Raw genomic sequence first — 18,029 nt, 5'->3', positions numbered from 1 at the left:
TCAGAATTAAAGTCTGTAGAGGTCAGAAAGCGGTGTGTTAACAGCAGGATATTATATATTTAACGATTATATAAATCTGAGCAAGCTGACAAGATATAGTATATGCTTTACATTCTAGACACAAGCACACCATCATCCTTCAGAGAGAGCATCCAGCATTAAAGTCCCCATGAACCGGAAGTTGTGATAGTTGTTACTTTCGTGTTCTGACACATTTCTGAGTGAAAAGGAATTTCAAAAGAGAAAATTAGTTGGCGTGGCTTGCGTTTTTCACTGCGAATTGATTGGATGTATAAAAACGGCTGTTGCATTTTGAAATGAAACTGGCAGCAGACTGACAGTTGAAGGGGGAGGAGTTAATGGATGCTCCGGCCAAGCAGTCTAATTTACGTAATTTGAGATGGATAGTCATTTTGGGGCAGAAGTGCATTATGAGGGTACATGAATTTTAAAAAGAAAATGACCCACATTGATAAGCTATTTACTATAAACGCTGCAATAGTTCATGAAAAAATAAGAATTGCAATTTTTTATTTCACTGGGACTTTAAAATAAACATAACCTTATCGTTATCGTGCACTGGTGTGGACCCAAATATAGTTCAAGTTATCATTATAGTTATAATGTGAACGGCCCTTATCAGACAGTCATTACAGAGTATGTGACCATTAACAATTACGTTTTTTATTAAGTCCTTAAATCTTTGTAATAATTTTCACTATTTATAATGGCCCACTAGCCTCTAAGATAATAGCAAAGTATTTATTTTTTGCATATTAAGTTTACATCAATGCTTGCAGTTCTCTATTTAGAGTTTAATATGCAGTTATTTGTTCGTCTTTATAAAGTAAAACGCGCTGTCACGGTTACTCTGACTCAGATGATCTCCACCTTTCACCTTAACCACTCCTCAAGCCCCAGCTGGCTCGCTTTGGCCCAAGGTTTTTGTCGGGCCAAAAAAAAACCTGGCCGTTTGCCCCGAGTAAGCCCCGGCGAGGCACGATCAAACCCCGTAATTGACTGTGGAAACGGGACTGGCCCTAGCACGCACTAGCACTCCCACTCCCACTTCTGGCTCGATAGTGGAAAGGCGGCTACTGACACAACATTAATAAATACATTACAATTAAGTCTTTGTGCATGCATACAATACATAGCATTTGCGATGTATGGATTAAGATGCAGAATGGTAATGTAGTTATAACATTAACTTGCAGGGGCTTGTAGTTTAATCTGATGACTGTTAAGCATAACTTGACAGAACTGCTTCCTGCCTCCATGTGAAGTTAATAAAAATCCTGGTGTCAAAAGATTATTTTCACTGCATCTTCAGCATCATTGCATTTTCTTTGCGCAGTTCAGATAGCAGTTCGTTGTGTAATAATAGCTTGTGGCAGTCTCGCATTGCTGCAGTTTTTTAACACAATGAATCTGCAAAAACAAAGCTGGCATGTTTGTAAACAGATCTGCAATGTTTGCCTTACCTAAATGGCACCACAAGGTCAAAAAGATAGAGAGCACAAAATAACAAGAGATGAAAATGTAGCGAAAACGACAAATACAGAAACCTCGCTTGCCTAACCAGCCTGATGTACTTTGGCTGTTGTGTCAGATGTTTCCCTTGGGCCAGAGCCCAGCAACACAAAAAGCCCTCAGAACAGATAAGCGGGCAGCAGGCGTAAAGAAGCCACAGGCCAGAACTCTCCACGGCTCTATTGGTGTGAAGCACCAGCTGCAATGGAAGAAGGGGGTGGCAGTATTGACTACAGCTGGTCGGCTCTTCTTCAGCAGGTGCCTCGGCCTAATTACCAGCTCAACGGCGCCAACAGCGGGTCTCCTGTTACTCACAAACTGCATTCAGAGAGGAACCAGACCATGTGTCCCTTACGGCAAAGCATGTCCGCTATTCCGTAATTAAGCGCTAATTGTACCGCAACCGGAAAGAAGAGGTAAATAGACAAGATGTGGCAAGTATGAGCTGGGGAACTGACGTGAACTTCCTGACAGTTGGTGTGATCTAAACATGCAACATGCCATTTGCTAAACAAGGGAGCAACTTTATTCATGGTCGGCATTATGGCTGTCATTCACACTTGATAAACAGCAGGTTGTGATTTGAAACCTAAGCCAGCACCATTCTGTTTATTTTCTTTAACAATACTACTAACAATGCTGTTTCTCAGCAACGCATGTCTGGAGGAGAAAAATACAGGTTGCTGCTTTACCCTTAATGATATCTAATCCTTACACTGATGCTATGAACATCTCAGTCTGATGGCTGAGTCACACAACGCTCTGTGTTGTATTTTATAATGCCAACACCCCCCCCCCCTTACCACCAGCAATTAAAAAAAGAAAAAAATCTGCTTTGTAATCAGCAGAGACAGACCCAGATTTCACAGTGACGGGCTATCAGGGTCACATGGATTGCTGAATGAGTGGGAGATGATGTGACTTCAGGATCACCATCAGCAACATCAGGCCGGTTCTCACTCCTGCGCTCTGACCATTCTGAAGCAACATAGAGGCAGGCATTTGATTCCGAGGGTTTTCTGGACTCTTGATATTCAGAGCCATCTTGCTTAAAACAACCAGTTTGGGCTTTCCAAAATGCCACGTCATCATGATGAACTATCTAAGGCAATGGAGCTCAGCTGGTAAAGGTGCACATCTGAAATTTAGGCAAAGCATTTTATAAACTCAGTAACAAATATGCAATGCATGACCCTAAAGTCTTACATACTGTACAGTTTTCCACTCAAGAAGAATTTGGCCACTAAATTTGCAGTTACAATAGTATTTAAATCAGAAAAAAGAAAGCACAAACTGACTTTTTAGGCAAACCGATTCACATTTGTTATTAGTGTTTAAAAAGGGACACTTTTTTCTATTATAAAGGGGTAGTTCACCCAAAAATGAAAATTTTGTCTTCATTTATGCACCCTCGTGTCATTTCAAACCTGGATGGCTTTCTTTCTTCTGCAAAACACAAAAGAAGATATATTGAAGATTGTTGGTAACCGAACAATGGATTTACCCATTGACTTGCATTGGTTTTGTGTCCATACAATAGAAGTAAATGGGTACAGTGCTTGCTCGGTTCCCAACATTCTTCAAAATATCTTCCTTTGTGTTTTGCAGAAGAAAGAAAGTCATACAGGTCTGCAATGACAAGAGGGTGAGTAAATGACATCATTTTCATTTTTAGTTGAACTATCCCTTTAACGTGGTATTTAAATGTCGCTCCTGCATTTTCATTTTTACATTCATTCATTTAGCAGACGGTTTTATCCAAAGCGACTTTCAAATCAGGCGCATTTTACATTTTGTAAAACATCTAAACAATAATTGTAGTTTACCGAGCCATGTTTCTCATTTCGTTTCCATTTCCCAAACCTGTAAACACTGTGGCACTATCAAAACATTGCTCTGTTTGTTTACGCATCCCAACTAACACAACACAGAAACATTGACTCAATGGCGTGAGTTAGGGCAGGAATGATCCGTTTCAGTCATCCTGTTTCCATTTATAATATTTGCCATTACTTTTGCAGACATGGGCATCAAAAATGAGATGGTTCATGAAGGTATGCAAATGTTGATTATGCAGATACTGTAGTTTGGTAGGGAAAGTAGCTCTTTATTACCTTGGATTTGTTTAGTCTGATCGGCAGGCAGGATTGGTCAATGATAGGATTAAGAAAATGAACGATGGCAGAAATCAAATGATGTTGCTCAGCTTCATTTACATGCACTCTTAATGCTAATCATTAACAAGTTGTCTTTCTTATTCCACACTTTGTTCATCACACTCACACTCCTGTAAGATTGGATGAGCTTTCTCATCAACATAATCATTTTAGTTCTACTTTCTGCCCACACGATTAGCTTCTCTTTTTAAGTAGCACACATCAACTTCACAAGAATTTCATTTTTGTCTGTGATAACTGTAAGTGGTATGCTAGTATCTATATCTGCATGCCACCTACCAGTTATCAAAAAATTAAAATAGAAGAACCCTTGAGACTTGAAGAGATGGTTTGTTATATTTATCCAGCAAAATAATGACAATAGACATACAATAGATTACAAAGACTAGTCTTTTATTTCACCTCTGCAGCGAAGAGATGACAACTTGTTCTCAAATTAAAGAGGAGTTGGTAAGGCGCGGTCTTGGCACAGAGCTTATCGACAAGATGGAAAAACCCATTTAGAATCTAATCCTTCAAGATGACATTACATGTGCAGAGTTTAAGTAGCTTATGAGCAATTCTGGCTGCCGGCAGGGGGTGAAGTCAAAACATTTCAGCAGCAATGATGTTGTTTCTATTAAGGATGCATTTGAGGTTTTTAGTGGCTTCAGATAATGTTGCTAGTGTGAGAACACAAAATGCCTGACAAAGATTGTTTGATTGGTTGTTAATTATTAGCACACATACAGTATATTTAGCATACATTGTTATGAAGCACTTTTAAAGTAGTTGTTTGACGAATTTTTAAGTAACGTTCGACTATTTTTTTCATGTGTTTAATCATATTAAGGGATCCAAAATCCAGTACGGTATATTTGACATCAAAGCTGTGAACAGCGACCTGATAAAAGCTAGACGGTTGCAAGCGTTGTTAGAGGGAGGGACATTATCTTTCTGGAGAATCTGTGTAGTGTAAAATGAGTCATATATCGGCTAAAGGTTCAATCTCTCAACGTGATGATCTCATAACAAACACACATGAACTAAACCCTATAACACTCCAATTCCATATATGGGGTCTTCATAATAAATGTGAAGTAAAGTGATGACTGTTTTAACGACAAACCAACAACAAAAACAAGGTCAATACATGTTCAAGTCCGTGTAAAGTGATATTAAAATATGAGTTCTGAGTTTGTCACACAACAGAAAAATATGTTATAAACCACCTATAGCCAAATTTGAATCCAAGTAAATAAAATAAGTTATCAAAATCTTGGAAAAATAAGCAGGACTCTCTGCTCTCAAACGCTGGGGGCGTGTCCGCTGTTTGCGCTGCAGCCACGCCCACTCGCATCGCTGTCAATTCGCGCAATATTTATCAATAAATAATCACTGAAGCATGCCACGATCACGCGCAGTGATCCTTCTTCTGTTCACGCTATTCCCCTCCGTCCATTCACGTCTGCGTTACCGTCTGCTTGTTATTTAGTTGGGCAGAGTGAGAGCGTCAGAGAGCCAGAAAGCATGAGAGCTTGCAACCCCGAGCTCGTGATTGAGCAGATGCCTGATGCTAGGCACTCTAGTGATAGGGGAGGGGCCATGCATGCTCGGACGCTCCATTCTGTCGTCGATCCACCGTTTTAGCCCTGCCCAAACAATCCTGAACAGACAATTGGTGAAAACATGTTCAACGGTTTAACTCCACAATTCAGTACTACATATGTCTGAGTCTTTGAAATGTGTTCCAGCAATACATTTCTAAATTCTAGAATTAGTTAAGAAACAATTATCAGAATTCTCTTTACCTGGACTTTCACATAAACACAAGGATTGCACTGTAATGGGTTGGCACTGTCCAGCATCTAATCCTACAGCAGAATAAACTTTGCCTCTCCTTCCTGCATCCTCCACTTATCTGTCATATCTTCTTTGGCTTGGGCAGTGTGATGAGGCCCAGAGCAGGTCTGGGTTAAGACTTCCCAGAACTGCTTGCTCAGACTTCAAACAAACAAGGCTTTCTTTGCAACGTTTGCCAGGGGTGTACATGTAGCTACAGTCTGTGCTGGTTTATTGGGCGTATTTTATCTTTTATGAGTTTCTTGTAAGCAAAAAATACATTTGTTCATTCGACTCTTTAACGTATAGTTCACATCTCTCTAGATAATTCTATGGGTGCACTTATTGATTTGATCTGTTGCTTTATCACCAGTCAGCTTGTATTCAAACATGTGCAGGCTAATGTGTTTGAATAAGCTCTCTCTCTCTCTCTCTGCAGCTGCTGTCCACTCACTAGTCTACATGAATCCAATCACCTAAGTCAACTTACTGGGATCATGTTACTGTAAAAAGCTCATAAAGCATGGACAGCCAGTTCGGGGTTGAAGCAGTCCTGTGTCATGGCAATAACCTGTTCCCTGCATGTACGTGATGTGTATTTTTGAAGTCAAGGCCCTGTGGGAAGACCCAAAATTATAAATGGCCACCGAAAGGTCACAGAAGCTCTGGGAACATTGTCTGTTTTGAGTCCGGGACCCTAACTGTGTTTGTTTCAGCTCATAACAAATGCCCCAAAACAAAAACAAGATTAATCAAATAAAGTTTTGTTTATCTGCAGTTCTGGTTTAAAGGCAGATTAATATAACTGCAAACTGTCTTCCAATGTTAGGCCATACAGATAGTTCCATCTCAAACTCACATTATTGGTTAAACCAGTGTTGCTCCTGAGAGGAGTAGGGGTGGCCAATATGAACAAAAATCTGTCTCATGCTATGAGTTATTTTATTTCATCGCAATATACAGAAATCTAAACCATGTCCACGCCACAGATGTCACACCTCTTTTAATAATAAACCTCTCATCTTGCTTGGGATGCATTTGTGGTCTTCTTGATCTGTGTTTACCATCTCCGTGTTTCTTTGACTCGTGCAGCATGAGCTAGACAAGCCCACTTATTTACATACCACGGTATACATGGAAAAGAAAACCCAGCCCAGTCCTAAGAGAAGGTATTTCAAGGTCAGGAAAATACACACATTATAGGACCAAAAGTCAAAAATTCAAAACAAATATATTCATCAGCTAAAAAGACGTCTATTGCTTGCTAAAAGTGATCTAATAGAGTAAATCTGTGTGTTTCCTGTTGAAAATTGCCCTGGCACAGCATAGAGGTTTTTGGGAGTCTTACTGTAAGGAAGCAGGAAAAGCCAGACTCACCATGTGGGAGTTGTTTTTCATTAGGCTGTGTGGTATGCATGTGCTGCCGAGCCCGTTCAGACCCACTTCATAGCTGGCCGACTGGCTGGCTGGCATTCCAGCCTTTTTCTGTAATTACGTCTACACTCCTACAGAAATCCTCCTCTGAAAGGTCTCAGTTCATTCATGTAATAGTCTCATATGAACAAGTATGTTAAGCATGTACTGTATACTGTACATTCAGTGCTTGTTTATGTCACATATCTAACTACTTTCATATCCTAAAACATATAAAATAGTAGGCAGTCATAGCTTTGTTAGTTGTGTATATGCAAAGACGTTACATACTGTAAACATTATACAATCTGGCCCTAATTAAAAGCTAATATAAGACAACAACTGCATTCATCTTGTTGCCAGTCTTGTTGCTCAAAGCAATCTGCATCACAGTTTAGTGTGTAATACTCTCTCATCTGTTGCTATGACCAACAGGTGGTGGTGATGTCATTCAACATTAGCATATTTCTCTAAAAGAGTGAATAAAACCTTCATTTAGTGTTCTTATCAGATTTCAGCAGCAAAACACTTATTCTAACAAAGATTTTGCTGGGTGTATGAATGAATGAATGACTATGAAGGTGTTTATCTCATCATTCATGCATGTTCCTTTCTTTGCAGATTTCTTTGAAAGCATCTTACCATAAAACACTGAATCTAATGATGTGCAATTTAAATAAAAAAGATCGCTCAGCTTGTTTCACAAGAGAAGACTGTTTACGCTGAATGCAGTGAACATGTGAGTGCAATGAGATGCTTAGGCCAAAACACAACAGATAAGAACATCACTGTGGATTTAAACTGACCTGGATGCCATATGCTGATGGGCAATAAAAGGCACAAAGATGTAGTCTGTTCAAGCCAATAAATGGTAAGGGGCAATAAAGACTATTAATATGCCTGTATGACTTGAACCACAGGGGCATTAAAACCTATTAAAGTTTTCCTGTTTGTCACCAGTCTGTCAGGAGGTGGAAACAGTGAACCAAAACGCTATTGTAGCTTAAAATGCATAAAGTAAAACACTGTAAAAAACATGCTAATTCTAGTGACGTCCTCTGTTTATTTCACAAATAAACGGATTAAGAATACTGTATATAATTTTTTTATTTTTATGCATTAGTAACACTGTAATGAATTATTTAGCTGAATTATTTAAAACATATGAGATAACACATGCAAAAATTTAACAAAAAAACAAAGGCCATTTTTGTTTTAGGTTAAATTGAATTAAAATTAAAGATTATTAAAGGTTATTAAAATGCTGTATGTTATTAAAACTGTATGGCCTAAATGCTATGCAACAAAATGGACACAAATATATTCTCTATATCTGATATAGTGCCTGCAGCTAGTCCAGAGCTCTGAATGAAAAGAACGGCAAAAATATAAAATTATTTTTGACCTAACACTATAACTCAACAAGCAAAAGACTTTCAAACAAACGTCATAACACCAACCATAAGTGTCAAAATAACACACCAAAATTCCCAGCTTCAATGCATCTTACCCTGGAAATGCACTTGCTTACATTTAGTTCACTATCTAATGCATTTAAATGCAACATTTAGCTTGTGTTTGTGCATTGCAAATGACACCAAACATTCTAGAACAAAACAACTACTCAACCTCTGTTGTTGTGTTGTTATGAGCAAATTGAGAATATATTACCAGCACTCTGAGATGTCTGAACAATCTGGCCAATTCATGTAGCACATGCCATGCCTGCAGCACAGGGATTTAGACGATCAGCTGAGTGCAGCCTCCACTCAATACCACATTGTTCTCGAACGAAACAACGTTTGTTTGCCCTCAAACTCTGCCGTGCAGCTTATCTATGAAGCACAGCTCAAAATCTCCCTCTGAGCCTGCAAACTATAAATCAGTGTGTGTCCGTTTCCTACCTACCAAATCTCCAAGCCCTTGCTTGCTCAAAAGCTTTTGGAAACGCTGGTTGGTTACAGTTGCAGGAACACAAATAACTTCAAGCAAAAGAAGCAAAAAAAGGGAATAGAAAGGATCTGGCATAGACTGAAAACAAACATTTAAAACATTGAAAAAAGAATGTAGAATGCAGAAGGTATACTTATCAGTTCAATCAGAAATTTTCAATGTACTTTATTAATATTAGACAAAAAGAATGTAAGATGCACAGATGTCACATCACCTTCACCTGCCTGCTCAATCCGGAATATGGAGCATCAAAGCATTAAACAGGGCATTATTTCCTTTAAAACACTTATCTTCTCTCCTTTATCACAAAGATATATGCATGTGAGATCAACCACGGCCGACCTTCTTTGAGACTTGGAAATCTCTGCGCTTTGATAAGACTTGCTGCCTGTGTCTGAGATACGGTTTTTGTTATCGGTGAATATGAATACAAAGGCTATATGCAAGTCTGATCTATCCAATTAACTCATAACATCATCATCTTGTCACCATAGCAACGGCAAAATCATCAAAGTGAGCTGCAGTCACACACGTTATACATCTAAAGTCATGTTCTGTCTTGCATCAGACTAACAAAATATTGACTATAAAAACAATTCTTTTGAAATGAAAGGGAAACACAACCGAAAGGTTGTATTTGTTAACAATTATTTAATGCATTAATTGACGTGAACTAACAATGAACAATACTTTTACAGCATTACTTAATATTAGTTCATGTTCATTTCAGCATTTATTAATACTTTTTTTTAAATCAAACATTGTAACTGTTAACATTAGTTAACGCACCATGAACAACAGTGACATACCAAAACATTACCAAAAATTAATAAATGCTGAAAAACTAGGCCTACAGTATACTAATTGTTAGTTCATGTTAGTTAATGCATTTACTAATGTTAACAAATAAAAAATTGTAAAGTGCTACCAATGAGAGAAAATAACAGATATCTAGCATAGTGAGGAGCAAACAGCTGTTCCATACGCTAAAATGTAGAAACTTCCTCCAAATAAATGACCCCTTCCCACCTGCAGAAGCTGTAACTTACATTCTCTATTACCCCCACTCCAATTCCCTGGTCGTCATCTATTTATTGTCTATATGACCCACCCATATGACATTATGCTGACCAGCGTGCACACTGTCAAAACCCAAATTCAGTCCAAACACTATTTGCTACAAACCTCCCAAACCCACTGTCTACTGTTCCTGCAGATGCCGTCATTGTTATAAACTTTTTTCATGGCCTTCTTCCCCCCACAAACAAATAATAGTGATTATGTTAAACCCTTCCAGCGCTGCTCACCTGCTGAATACACTGTGAGGATTGTGTTCACAGACAATTTGAAACAACACACACACACATCATGCACACAATCTTTTTCCCCTAATTGACCCTGTGGTTTAGCACACACGCTGCTTTCCAGCACATAACACCCCACCCATTTCTTGTTTGCAGTTCACATCAGTGGTTTTTGGCTTACGATCGGAAGGCCTGAAACCACAATAAATCATAATAATCTACTTTTAACTTATTAGGCCCTAGAGGAGCGGCAGTAGACATAGGCTTTTTTTAATAATTGAATGCCAATTTACTCTTGAGAAACGATGCCTTTAGGTGTATAACCCAAAAAGCGTGCTAAACCTCAGCCCATAAACCACAGAACATAAAACACACGTACCTATATAGAGAGACGAGTCTTTCTTTCGTACGTGATCGTCTATGTAGGACACACCCAAAGGCTGCACGGGTGTGGCCCCGATTCCCAGCAGGACCTGTGCGCCGATCAGAAGCAGGTACATCATGTTGGTGTTGGCTCTATTCCCACACAGTTCGTCTACTTTGGAGGTATTAGAACACACATCTCGCCCCAGATCTTTGCTCCAGGAGTCTATGATCTTGTATTGACTGGCGAGGAACTCCGGTAATGCAGACAGCAGCGCTCCCAGGGCCATGATGATGCCCCCGCAGCCAATTAATCGAGGACGGTGGGCTTTGGCACCGAAATAACTTACGAATAAAATGAAGGCCAGGTTGCCAATCTCAAAGCTGCTGGCAATGACGCCCACATCAGCGCTCTGAAGATTGAAACGGCGCTCCAGTGTGGTCAGCACACTTACCTAAGAAAGAAACAAAACACGGATTAATGTCTTTACCACCAGGTGCTACCCGAAACATGTTCGATTAAAATATTAAACCCCAATTTCAACTACAACGAAATAACATTAAATCAAATAATGAACCACGGTACAACAATTATTTTCACAAATCTTTTAATAGGTGAAACCCTCAGCATGTATTTTATCACAGTCATTATTAGGGCTTATGGCAGAAATAGAGCCTGTGAAAAGAAATAAAGCCTTAAAGAGCACTCACAAGCATTTAATGGATCATTCTTGGAAACAGGATCCAGACGAATATGGCATAACTATGAAAAGAGTCTTTCTCTTATGCTGCAAATCTCTGCACACCGCACTAGAAATTAATTTGACTGCAGATATCATTTGGGTTTGATGGGCAAGATAATATTATTTCACTCTGTACAGATAACTGTTTCAATTTCTCTCTCTCTGCAGGTTTCTGTGTTTTTACTGCAAGTTGAAAAATGAAAGGTGGAGTAATTTCTTAGAAAGACTTTTAAAAACTGAAATCAACACCCAGTAAACAGTTTTGTGAATATTTGCAAGATGTCTATGTTGTGTGTGTGTGTGTGCTGAAGAGATTGTGGTTGTGTTTGTACATAATCATGGCTGTGTAAATAGGAGAATAAACATCGAACTGATGAACACAACATCACAACACAAACACTCATGTAGCCAATTAGCAACAGGGGGCGTAAACATTCATGATGGGAAGGAGACAGTGAGCAAGCATTATTTTGAGGGCGAAGAATAGAATATCGCAGAGATGGCCTATTTTTGTAGGTCAACCCGGAAGTTAGCGTCGCAGTGGTTCTCTCGACCAAAAGCCTATGCATTTTCCTGTAGACTTGAAATATCGCAAAAAGTAAGATCTGTGATTAACAAAGGTTTATGTTTACGTGTTTTGTCTATGAAGATAATCTTTACAGATCAACACAATATTTGCTATTTTTGGAGCCTATATAATAAAAATCGCCAGAAGTAAAAAGCTAACAAGAGGCTATAAACAGACTACACTACAGTCACTCCATATCAACGTCATTACCATCAAACTTCCGACAACTTTTTCTAAAGGTGTTCCCTGGTAAGTAATTACTCTGTGAATGAATCCCCATCCACGTTTTAAGAGATCTGTGTCCATGTTGCATTATTTGATTTCAAAAGATGTTTAATTTTAAGATCACGAGCGGGTTATAGCTAGGGATGCACCGATCCAGGATTTTTCATGGCCGATTCCGATTTTTTACAAGCAAACTGGCCGATTCCGATACGATTTTCCATTTTTTTTCCATTAAGCAACAAACAAGAAAAAAATTAGAGTATACATAAATAACATGTTTATTTGGTATTTCACAGGCCAAACTGGCTTTGGCTATTGAAATCAATAACTGTAACCTTCTGAAATTAAAGGCAGTAATTGCACAATAAGGACATTTAATCCAAAGATGGTACAGATATTTAGCATCAGCATTTAACTTTTTTTTAATTGGGTTGAAACTACATAAACTGTATCCATGTGAAATTAAAGGCAACAACTGCAAAGTTCAACAATTTAGACAACTCAATCAACACAATATCAACAACCCGAACAAAGACGTTTATTTATCAGCACTCAGTTTTTGTTTTTAAATTTGGTGTAAAGAAAAAGGGCTTTGCCAGTGAAAGTAAATCAAACCGAAGTATATAAATAAATTATTCCAAAATGTTAAATCAAATAAAGTTTAGTGCTACAGCAGGTGCTTTTTAAATCAAAATGGCTATAATTTTAATGTAAAATAAAAATAACCATCCTTAACAGAACTGACGTTTATTTCACAAAAAGAAGCATTTCAACTTTGTCACAACTTAGTCTGTTTCGTTTCTCATCCAACACGTGAGAAGCTGAGCTAAACAAACGTTCGCAGTCCACGCTTGTGCAAGGCGCAGACAGGTATGCTCGCGCAACTTCAGCGAACGCAGGAAAGCGGCTCATATTTGTGTGCCAGTACACCAACGGCTGTTCGCTTCTTGGTAGCTGCGCCAGTTCCAGTGCTGGCTGCCCGTATCCTGAATCACTTCAGAATTTTCTTCCAATATTTTGTCGTGCATCGGCAACAATGCGCTTGCTCTGCGTGGTATTTTTTCTGCTGGCGCTCTTCATTCCCTTCAGCATTTCTTGTCTCTTCCATCCGTGCTGTTTCCATTTGTAACACATTTTGAAGTGATTGTACCGATGGTTGAGTGAGGGATGAAGGTTTTGCCTGTTTTGCATCATTAACAGATTTTTGATATTCATCGTGTTCTTTCGGATGGTGAACTTTTAAATGTCGGATCAGGTTTGTTGTGCCGAATGTCTTTGCTGTTGTCCCTCCCCGATTAACTTGTCCTTTGCAGACACTGCAGATTGCAATCTTCACTACCTGCTCACAGATTTCTAAATACTTCCACACAAATGACATGTTCGCGATTGATTCGAATGTAATCTGTGTATGCGGCCGCGGGCGCATTTCCGTAAAAAAAAAACGGTTGCCGTTAGACACAAAAAACGTCCGGTTCCTATTTATGGCCGATCAACCGGTACATCCCTAGTTATAGCTGTTGTGTTTTATGTCATAGAAGGGGAAAACTCATTGATTGAAAACCCATGTGCTAAAATGCTAACTAGCATTCAGGTTTGCCATACAAAAAATATATCATGATTTCAAATATCAACTGCGTTTCTGAGAAATCACCTACTGTAACTGCCACTTTAATAAATAAACAAATTCAACATTCCTCCCAAGCGGAAGGCATCTACTCTAAACTGATGGCATTCCTTGACAGGTCTGTCCAGTATTATTTATAGGTGTTTTTGTGAATAACGCAGATTCCAGAGTCAACTGACCTTTTGAATAGCATTCCACAATTATAACATTAGCCTCCTGAATCAGATTTATCTGACATTTTCGGATTCTCTCGATTCATTTTATTGTGCACCACTGAAAAGCAGCTCCTTAGCAAATCATCAGCTGCAAAACTATATTGTGCACAGCAAAGTACTGGTAAACAATTAAAAAGCATCATGTGAATAATTGGTTTTAGTGCCACCAGCCCTTTCTTGATGAATGGCAATGATGTTGCACAAGAGTGAATAACTGAATTTGCTGTAACTCAATTTCCTGTAGTCACTGTAGCCTGCTGCAATCTGACTTAGTCTGTGGCACATCTGCAGTGCTGACTTAAAGGGACAGTTCACTCAAAAATAAGAATTATGTCATCATTTATTTACCCTCATGTCATTCAAAACCTAAATGACTGACACTTTTGAGAATGACATACTGTATTTTGAGAAACGTCTCAGTGTTTTGTGTCGATAGAATGGAAGTCAATCTGGGCCAATGTTGATTGATCGCCAACATTCTCCAAATATCTTCTTTTGTGTTCCAGGGAGGAAAGTAAGTCATACAAGAATGTTCATCTTTAGCTAGTAACATAAAACCTGCAAAGCTCATTTCACTTACTGTTATATGACTTAGATAAACTACAAGGAACTACTGAGTATTGTTCATGCACATAATGACACGATTTGCATATCAAGGTCAAAGTCCTGACTCACACCTTTCAGTTTAATTACCTTTCCATCAGAGTTCCTGTGTTTATGTGTGTGAACAAAACCTACATTTCAGCAATGCTGAGACCATAACCTACAAAAACATTTCCGATGCACCAATGGAGCAATATTTTAAAATGTGGCCTAAAACTGACTAATCCCAAAGCCTTCCTAACATTAGTTTAATTCAAGCACTCACAGCGTGAAGGATAATCGTGGAAAAAGGCTTTTAGCTTTAACACAAAAGATAACTAAATAGTAAAACTTTGCTTGCATTCAAAAACATGGGAACATTGGGAAGTATTTTTGGAAATGATTTTTGAGAAAGAATGTAATTGTCTGTAACTCAAAGGCCTGTTTCACACAGCACACATACTGTAAGCAGCATGTACAGTACAGTAAGAGGCACAGCAGCATAACTCTTAACAGCAGGCTCTCAGTGTTTCCTCACTGACTGTTGCAGAACAAAGCTGATATGCAGATAATATTCATTTTTGAGCTACAGGGAGTATTTTCTTTAATAATGGCCATAAATGAAGGGTGCTGGGAGTGTGCCAGTGAGAACTGTAACAAACTAGACCGGCATGAAATCTAGTTTACATAAAATACATTATTACACGACTCGTTGGAATGCTCGATTCTGATTGCCAACAGTCGTGACATTTGCAGGTTCATTATTTCCTTATAACAACCTCTCAAAACTAATAACACACGGTAACCCAGATGCAGAAAATCATTTTGACTGTTTTTTTTTACAATTTAAATATAAATATGTCTTTTAAAAACATATATGACATAATATTTACAATCGATTAAACCAAATTGCCTGTTCGTGACTTTTGAATTTCGTTTCTTACCTTAAAACCGAAAGTAAACGGCTTTTCCTCGCGGAAGGTCAGCATTTGGTAAAAATGAGCTAATGAAATATTTCAAATTCACATTTCATGTCCAGTTTTTTATCATGTGGCAAGTAGCCATGTAATAAGCGGGATAATGTAGAAGCAGCGAAATAAGCCCCTTCAGTGTGATACAAGATCTGTTCACACTGTCGGGGCTTACTTCTGCGATAACAACCGGCTGCCTGTACATTATCCCTTACCTCACATCCAGCTGGTCCAAATTTACATCTACCCAAAAACGTGGCGATTAACAGGCTTAATCGACTGGATTTGGTCAGATTTACACAGATAACAGAAAGTGCCTGTCAGTGCATGTTAGACTAGTTTACTCAACTATTGTATGTTGCTTCAGAAAAGCCAATAGATTTTCTCTGTATGAGTTTACACGCAGCAATAACAGATTCACACAAACAAACAGCTACAATCTTGTTCAGCCTCATTGCTGTGAATGCTGTAATATTTTGGTGGCATGCTAAAAAATACTTTGTAATTTTAAGCTACTTCTTCATTCTGAATGAATGAGTGGGTGCATGTGTGTGTGTGTACTAAAAAATACTTTGTAAATTTAAGCTACTTCTTCATTCTGAATGAATGAGTGGGTGCATGTGTGTGTGTGTACTAAAAAATACTTTGTAATTTTAAGATACTTCTTCATTCTGAATGAATGAGTGGGTGCATGTGTGTGTTGGCACACTATGTACTGTACACTGGCTCTGCTCGGAGATACGTGCCAGTCTGCCAGTTCTGGAACCATGACGAAAGCACTGGACAGGCCACATCCCCCATCTGCCTCCCTTTTCTGCCCCAGAGTCAGTGCCAAGCAGTTAAAACCTGTTGACTGAATAGCTGGACCTCCCTGCATAGCATACATCAGTGCCCACTCGAGAACTGCCTCAGAGATTGCCACCTTAATGCCAGGATACATTCAAGCATGCCAGCGGCGTCAACTAATGCCAAACATCTCCACCCTGACTTTCACACTCACTGTCCTATAGTCTCTCTGCATGAAACCAGAACATTATTTCGAGACTCTAATTGAACTTGGGTTGTTGTTCTTTAAGTTATGTTTGCATAATATAAAATATAAAGACAAATTCTGAGTCAGGAACAACCAGCCCGTGGCATTCAAGTGTGTAATAGTTTCTGGAACATGTATGGCTACCAGGCAGCCATGTACAGTGGGCCTTTCTGAAAAATGAACTGCACAGAGAGACTGAAGCCTCAACATTCCCAAACTGTTAAGAATGAGCGGAAACAGTCAGCACCCATACTTAAACTTTCCATGACAATGGACTGTGGTTTTCTGTAAACACTTAAAGAGGGTGGGTTGGTAGCAAACATATAATTTGTAGATCTCCCTCAGGGTCCAGATCTCCTATCTGACCCAGGGTTTCAGGGCGGGACAGACCTCCATTGTTACGGGAATGTTTAGAGTAATTTACTGCACAAAATTGTGCTTAAAGACCTGAGAATCATGGCAGTCTATTCTGTATGGGATTCCTTTTGTGCCAATAAAAATGAACGCAAACTTTTAAAAAACGAACAAAAATATACAATGAGAAAGAAAAAAAAACACTTTGATAATGAAAACAATAAACTCAGTTGCAAGAATGTGACATGATTTTCAACATTTTTCTAAGTTTCGTTTTTGCAAATAATAGTTTTGAATTCACTGCTAGATTTTTCATTTGCGCTTTCTGAGTTTTCGTTTACGCTTCTCAATTTTTCGTTCGCCTTTCTGGCACAAATCTCACGTGTAGGCAGGACTTATGGCCGCTTTATGCTGATTGGCTAGTGAGTTTTTGATTGATAGCTCCCTGACAAGAAAGTCGATACTGAAGAAAGTACAGTGCAACGAATCTTAGAGAACGATCTGCATGCTGTTATCTTTATTGTTTGTACTTAAAACTACTTTCATATTTAGTTAGTATATCAGTAATTGGTATTTGAAGTTGGTAAGTCACGCACGGTGTGGATCCAAGCATCCTCCTCATCCTCAGGTAAATGAATGTAATTCAGATAATAAAGAAAATCACTAAAAGTTTTATTCCTGTACAGTAGCAATTCTGTCTTTACTAAGCGCGTTCATTGTGTGCTTTATATTTTTTGTCAGGTATTATTTTATGGCCTATTAAGATAATTTTCTTAAAAAGGAATGAACAACTTGCATTACAACATCCAATAAAGACACGTTACAGATTATTGGGTTGTGAGAAATTAACATGCTAAATGAAAACATTGCTGCATAGTTACTGTACAGAGAAACTTTTAGCGATTTTATTATCTCGGTTACATAAATTTACCAGATGGTGACTTGTGTCCATCTGAGGAGGAGGATGACGATGTCGCTCTTGCATACAGTCTCCTTTTAAAGAATTAAGTCTTCTTATAAGTTAAGTACTGTATCTTTCTTTTTAAACTCATGGTGAATGTACAGTATTACACCCCTTTCTTTACATTCACAGAAAGTACACCTCATAAAACACTACCGATACATTCAAATGACATTTATGTTTTTTAAA

The 18,029-nt window shown here is 38.5% G+C and overlaps 1 protein-coding gene across 1 annotated transcript in view; it reads right to left on the bottom strand.

The window, feature by feature from the left end:
• slco3a1a (solute carrier organic anion transporter family member 3A1a) overlaps positions 1-16,432 on the bottom strand; it is a 39,183-nt gene extending 22,751 nt beyond the window's left edge. The window contains exons 1-2 of the mRNA XM_057347642.1: positions 16,214-16,432; positions 10,581-11,019 (exon numbers count right to left, since the gene is read on the bottom strand). Of these exons, the coding sequence (XP_057203625.1) occupies positions 10,581-11,019; positions 16,214-16,432 (658 nt within the window). The remainder of the gene's footprint in view (positions 1-10,580; positions 11,020-16,213) is intronic.
• Between the last annotated feature and the right edge of the window lie 1,597 nt (positions 16,433-18,029).

Source organism: Triplophysa rosa, linkage group LG12 (assembly GCF_024868665.1).
Source record: "Triplophysa rosa linkage group LG12, Trosa_1v2, whole genome shotgun sequence".
Taxonomy (NCBI): Eukaryota; Metazoa; Chordata; class Actinopteri; order Cypriniformes; family Nemacheilidae; genus Triplophysa; species Triplophysa rosa.
Note: the sequence above shows the minus strand (reverse complement) of the source record. Positions and strands in the feature narration are given on the sequence as shown.